The 7,142-nt window shown below is 37.0% G+C and overlaps 1 protein-coding gene across 1 annotated transcript; it reads right to left on the bottom strand.

Moving 5' to 3' along the window:
* Nucleotides 1-1,782: 1,782 nt before the first annotated feature.
* On the bottom strand, nt 1,783-5,419 carry LOC141351148 (prostaglandin E2 receptor EP1 subtype-like). Its single transcript, XM_073857642.1, has 3 exons — nt 4,951-5,419; nt 2,917-3,806; nt 1,783-2,797 (listed from the first exon to the last, which is right to left on the bottom strand). Exons 2-3 carry the CDS (start codon nt 3,760-3,762, stop codon nt 2,522-2,524), a joined length of 1,122 nt encoding a protein of 373 aa, XP_073713743.1. The 5' UTR covers nt 3,763-3,806; nt 4,951-5,419; the 3' UTR covers nt 1,783-2,521.
* Between the last annotated feature and the right edge of the window lie 1,723 nt (nt 5,420-7,142).

The raw sequence follows: 7,142 nt of genomic DNA, 5'->3' as shown, positions 1-7,142 counted from the left end.
CAGGACACGGCTTTAGTCGATTGGGGGCGATGCAGCATAATGATAAACTAACGAAAGAAATGCATTTTTGAGTCTCATAGACATCTTCTTAATAATATGTAAAAGTCAATAATATGGGATAATAAAGTGTGTGGGTGAATAAACCATATATAAAATTAAAATGCAATATCAGGGTTGTACGAAATTTTGATTTGGTTGTAATGTTTATGGTACGGAGACACTAACACACAATACATCTATAATAACTGCTTTTTGATCAGATAAATCTAAATAATCTGAAACCTTTCTTTTACACAAACTAGAAAATTATATACTTTGTCACTATTTAACACAAAAAAGGTAAAAAACTACTTTTAAAGAAAAACACCACCATTTTTTCAATATTTTACTATGTTCTTACTTTAACTTAGACAAATTGATACATACCTATCTTTTTTCAATTCGTGCACTTTTAATCTTTGTACAGCGCCTCGTGAATGTGTTAGCATTTAGCCTAGCCCCATTCATTCCTTAGGATCCAAAGAGGGATGAATTTAGAAGCCATCAAACACTTTCATGTTTTTTCTGTTTAAAGGAATAGTCAATTTTCTTAAAAGAAAAATCTAGATAATTTACTCACCACCATGTCATCCAAAATGTTGATGTCTTTCTTTGTTCAGTCGAGAAGAAATTATGTTTTTTGAGGAAAACATTGCAGGATTTTTCTCATTTTAATGGACTTTAATAGAGCCCAACATTTAATACTTAACTCAACACTTAACAGGTTTTTTCAACAGAGTTTCAAAGGTCTATAAACGATCCCAAACGAGGCATAAGGGTCTTATCTAGCAAAACGATTGTCATTTTTGACATGAAAAATAAAAATATGCACTTTTAAACCACAACTTCTCGTCTAGGTCCGATCCTGTGATACGCCAGCATGACCTAATGTAATTGCGTAATGTCGTGGAAAGGTCACGTGTTACATATATGAAACGCACATTTGCGGACCATTGTAAACAATAAACTGACACAAAGACATTAATTGGTATCATTTCACATACAACAACATCGGAACGGTCTTTCTCAACACTTGTAAACACTGGGGCGTAGTTTCGCGTTCGTCCTCTGTGACCTCTTGACGTCATGACGTATTGCGTGGGGTCACGCTGGCGCATCACGGCCGGACCTAGATGAAAAGTTGTGGTTTAAAAGTGCATATTTGTTATTTTTCTTGTCAAAAATGACAATTGTTTCGCTAGATAAGACCCTTATGCCTCGTTTGGGATCGTTTATAGTCTTTTGAAACACCGTTGAAAAAAATTGTTAAGTGTTGAGTTAGGTATTAAGTGTTGGGCTCTATTAAAGTCCATTAAAATGAGAAAAATCCTGCAATGTTTTTCAAAAAAAAAAAAAACATAATTTCTTCTCGACTGAACAAAAAAAAAACATAAATTTTTTTGGATGACATGGTGGTGAGTAAATTATCTGGATTTTTGATTAAGAAAATGGACTATTCCTTTAAAGATGAGTAGTTACAGAAGTAAGTATGGTGGCACAAAATAAAACTTTTGTTTGGAGCCATATGAATGAATGGGGCTAGGCTAAATGTTAACACATTCAAGAAGCACTGTACAAATATTTAAAGTGCACGCATTGAAAAAAGATAGGTATTAATCAGTTCAGTTAAACGGTGGTGTTTTCCTTTAAGGTTGTGTCCAATCTGCTTTGAGAGCTTACCATTGCTGATCAAAAGAAAGATAGATAACCTTTTGGACTTTTTTGGTAAAAAAAAACATTCAATACATTTACCATTCCTTTTACTTTTCAAGATCACAAATAATTAAGGTAAACACACATATACAGATACAAGAACAGTAAAACCATAATAACATTTTGTTTATACTTCTGGACAAGTAAAAGCTCTGCCTTTACATTGCTTTAATATTTACACTTTTTATTATTTATAATACTATTTCTTGAATTACACCATGCTGAAAACAGCATACAAAAATATGAAATACACCTGGAAGCTTGAGATTTGAGTGAAGTTGCTAAAGAGATCACTTAACAATGAATTGACAGATTTACAAATTACGATGGTGGATGTTGACCCTGAATATAGCTAAACAATTAAAACATACAGATAGGTACAAACAACACATTTTCTTATTGTGACTTCTATGGCAGAGAACATTTGTAATCTGATTTCTTAAACGTCATTTGTTATCAAGAAATGTAGTTTTACTGGCCATCACTTAGTAAAAAAAGGAAGCATGCAGATGTTAGTCAAACTCACAGTCACATTTCACATTTTATTTAGCATTTATGATTGAAAGTCTCTGTGGTTAAACCAGCGGTTTGCTGATATAGCTTGAGTTTAACTTCCAGTATGCTGCTCCTACATTCATGATTTGAGCACAGGTGTATTGCCTTCTTTCTGTGCCACTGCAGTGCAAATATCTGGTTAATACGATCCTTCAGATTTTCCTCTAAATATTTTCCATGTCTCTTCCACGTGCCAGGCCTTAATCACAGTTCATCATTTTAGATTAATCGCGTTTTTCCGATTAATCGAGTTCTGGAAGGAGCTAATCTCCCAGCGCCGGAATGTGCTCCCCCTCTTGGGATTTCGTCCGGTGGTCAAACGGTAAATCTTCCTGAGGATTGCCCGGCGTAAAAGAATGTACACCCAAGGATCCAGAATCTGGTTCCAGGAAGCAAGACGCACTCCCATTACCAATAAAGTCTGGTAGGACTGTAGATCATCGCTCATACAACCACGATATGACTTGATGACTGACATCAGCCCAAAGATCTGTTAAAAAAAGAGCCATTTAGTCAGTACCATGTTGAAACCATATGAACCAGCACTGAATGTAAGTACTGATTTAACACCCATACTGTAAGTAGCTTTGTTGTAGTGGTTATACTCACCAGCAGAGGGCTCCAACAGATACAAGAAGTGACCATAATGCCCACCAATTGTGCCACCATCTCAATATCATGTGATTTGGCTGATCTCCGGTGGGAGGTCCTCTGGCGAAGTCGGGCGATCACCAGCGTCACACCACTGATTGTGTTGCATATAAATGCCACGGCCAGTGACGTCAGTCCTAGTCCAGAGAAGAGTAGCACAAATATCACATCTGTGATGGTTGTGTCCTTGTCTAACACCTTAATGAAGCACCAGGTCCCTGGGTACTGGTAGGTATATCTACCCAAATGAATGGAGGGCAAAAGTGCTATAAATAAAGCAAAAGACCATATAATCACCAGAACTATCTTGGTGTACGCAGTGCATACCATGCGGGCATGCACGAGAGGCTGTGTCACGCCCATGCACCTCTCAGCTGCCATTACACATCCGAGAAACAGCGCGCACAAGCCGAAGAACACCATGCTGCCGCCCAAGAAATGGCAAATGGCATCGGGCTCTCCGTGCCGCCCGGCAGTGCCGGCCTGGTAAAGCCGCAGGACCAGGGCACCGGGGATTACGTGACCGGCGAGGTCCGTGGCCACTAGGGAACTGGCGAAGAGCAGGAAGGTGGCCTTCGAATGTTTCCGCCGGCGGGCGTAAGCTTTGGCCAAGATGATCAGTGCTATGATATTGGACACAATGCCCAGTGTCATGGATAGGCCAGCTATCATAGGGCTTGTTGAGGGGCTGGTCAGGTTTTCCATGCATTGCACCTCTGTCTCCACAGATAACTTCTGCGTCTGATTGGCGAAATGCTCTTCCAGAACCGGAGCTGAGTTGTTGTAGTGCTGAATGGCTAACATCTCCAGGCTATGGGATGGGCACCGATAACCTTAGAGATTCATACCTAAAGAGAAATAAAGAAAAGAGTGCTTTAAATAACCGCTGATGTGCATTTATAGCTAGGATGGTGAATATACAACTGTATTCAGTCAAATTAGCTTTATTATCAGGAGAGATGCATGCCTGGTCAACTTGGAACAGTTTAATCTGTTCAAATTCTTAAGCAATAAGCACCCAAAAAGGAAATAGGGTAGGATTGGCATGCAAGTGGTGGCATGGGGTGTGAACTATCCATGAGTATGCATTACTCTAAATTTGTCATTTTTCACACAAACATACATTCACAAATACACAGAAATGATCAGAATGGATTTGTGAATATGTTTTTGTTTCTCTCTTGTTATTACATGTAAATAGAGTCACTTTCTGTGTTTGCATTACATAAATAAAAAACATAATAAAACTCTTAAGCAAGTAATTATATCCCTATTTCTATTTATAGAGTGACATCCAATGAGATAAATTAAGCTGGCAGCATTTACTGACACACCTTGCACATACAGTGAATAGGAACATTGTTTTTCACAATTTCCCCTTCAGGGTACATGAGAAAGCAAAAAGTGCAGTACAAATTTCAACACTTTTGACCGCTGACCAAAACACAGTATTTTTCAATAACACAAACTAAACAACTTCTTAAAAATGTTGAGAGAGCTGATAATTTTTGGTACACTTTAAAATGTTTTATAAGATAATCTTAAAGTAAATGGTGAGTCATGTAAATAAATTAAATGAATCAACCCAATAACATTAAATTATCACCAACAAAAGTAAATATAAAAGGTCGGATCAGCTGGAAATAGCTTTTACTTTATATATTTTTTTCATATTCATTATACTAACTGTCTGTATCTATATTGCACTCTCAGAAATAAAGGTACAAAAGCTATCAGTACACATTTGTACTTAAAGAGTTTTAATAAATCTCAAAGGTACCGTCAGTGACAGCTTTTGTACATTTTATCTGACAGTGTAACCATATATGGACTGTATAGCCTTTCTATATATGCTATATTGGTTATTTGCACATTACAAAGTAACATAATGTTCATAAAGTAACATTAAGTAAAACCACAGAGAGAGAGAGATGGGGGGTAATGGCAAGTTTTTCTATTCCCTTAAATAGAATAATAAGCCAAACCACTTACCATTTGAGATCCACTGTATATTATCCAAGTCTGGATCACTCCACCTAAACAACATTTTCACTTTAAACAGCACAGGTAGAAATAAACTTCCTTTGAATCAAAAGGCGACATTAGGTTTCCACAAGTCTTTCCAGAAGAAAAAATATTTCCAGAAGAAAAAAGTCCTGTTGTCCGACAACAATCTTTGTATTTTTGGTCAGTCTGAGAAAAGCCTATTAAAAAGTCAAGTTGAAGTTTGTAAAAGCAGCCAAGAGAGAGAGAGAAAGAGAGACGTCCATCACGAGTTTCATAGCCTGTGAACTGGCCAGTGTCCGCGCGAGCTGCTGTATTTATAGCGCGGGCACTTGTAAAGGCTTCAGGAGATATTTACGCGCTCACTGATGCTGCAAATTGTCGTTGTGCATCGAAGCATAATAAACGGTCCACGGTTTTGGCACAAAGGGCGCGTGCATCGTTTTCGGCATTAGTTATAGGTGTTGAGTGCGGCGCAAGTGGACACGGAAGCGCGCAGTGAGCTCGTGCATCATTTCTGGGCATCATAGGTTAGTGCAGCAGTTGTGGGCGGCTGTGGGCGCGTGCAGCACTTTTGGCTGTCATGAGCACGTGCAGTATTTTTGGGCAGTGAAGATGCACGCATACTGTTTATGTGAGCCTGAGTGTGAAATCCAGACTATAGTCTTAATTTAGTCATTGGGTACATTTCGTGTCAGCCAAAAAGTCAGATAAAAAATTGTTGGTTTAATATTATATCCCCTTAATGTGGTAAATTGATTATTTGGCAAACTTAAGATCCAATCATTTACGACAATTACCACGGTTTTACTAAAATAAAAAAAAACATGGTTACTGTAGTAAAACCATGGTAACCACAAAATAACCATGGTTTTGACCAAAAAACAAAGTTAACCCATGATTAGTGTGGTAAAACCACAGTTTTTCTGTTAGTAATTAATACGCCAAAAAAAACCTGCTGAAAAAACATTAAAACCTTTACAGAAAATTCTAATGGTTTCATTATTGGTAATTTTATTGGTTCTAATGAAATATGGCTCAAAACACACAGTGTATTGGTTTTTGATGATCTCTAATGGTATGTATTGGTTCTATGTATTGGTTTTATTGGTTCTATGTATTGGTTCTAAAGGAATATGTATTGGTTCTAATGGAATGTGTATTGGTTCTCATGGAATATGGCACAAAACACATTACACTGTAGTGGTTTTAATGGTAAAAGCTTATGGTTGTATTTTAATGGAAACCATTAGAATTTTCTGTAATGGTTTTATTGTTTTTTTTTCAGCAGGGCATGGTTTTACCGCAATAAAATCATGGTTAATTTTCGTTAGGGATGACTTTTTAAATGTTAATGAAAATTAATTATTTTTTCAACTGTGTTGCTGTGTCACATGAAACATGAATTACGTACCACATGTTTGATAACACATTTGTTTCTTAGTCTATTTCTGACTCATGACTTTAGATGTGTTTTTAAGCAGTCAAGACAGTGCAGTTTATCATATAAACAGAAATTGCTGGCTTGGATGCAATTCACTTATCAGCTAAGAATAAGTTTTTCATGGACAATATCAGGACCATAACACCTGTCTGCTTAAGCAACAATCTAATATAGCCAAATAAATGAAATGCACATTTTTAACTATGTGGTTGCTAAGGAAAAGTTGAAGGCAGTTATCAGAGCAGAATTAGCATTTTAATGCAATTTTGAATTTGTCTGGTCTGGGAATTAAAGATGGGAGTGATAACATTCCAGACTGGGTGGGAAGGAAGAGAAATGAGACAAGAGAGAATGTTGAAGATATATTTTATATTTCTCTTGGCTGTGAATGAGCAATTTTTGTCCACATGTTGTGTGCTGACAGGATGTGTACATTTTGCACCAGAGAATGTTTTATATTGTCATCTTATAAAATTAACACAGAGCATAATCTGCTTTTATTTGAGTGTGTAGGAACAGGAAAATGTTGTGAGTACAGCAGCTGGTGGTTACTGTAAAAGGGCGATCAAGTTCATCTAACAAGAGGGCTTTTGACATTACATATTTTCCTAAACTGCATACTTTTGGCACTAAGCCTGTGTCAACTGAAAGGATTGGTGTGATTGCTTTTGTTTTTGTTTCCCAACCAGAAGGCTGGTTTAAATTATTAAAAATGGGACAAAACAAGCATTAAAAT

The sequence above is a fragment of the Misgurnus anguillicaudatus genome, chromosome 19 (genome assembly GCF_027580225.2).
Source record: "Misgurnus anguillicaudatus chromosome 19, ASM2758022v2, whole genome shotgun sequence".
Taxonomy (NCBI): Eukaryota; Metazoa; Chordata; class Actinopteri; order Cypriniformes; family Cobitidae; genus Misgurnus; species Misgurnus anguillicaudatus.
Note: the sequence above shows the minus strand (reverse complement) of the source record. Positions and strands in the feature narration are given on the sequence as shown.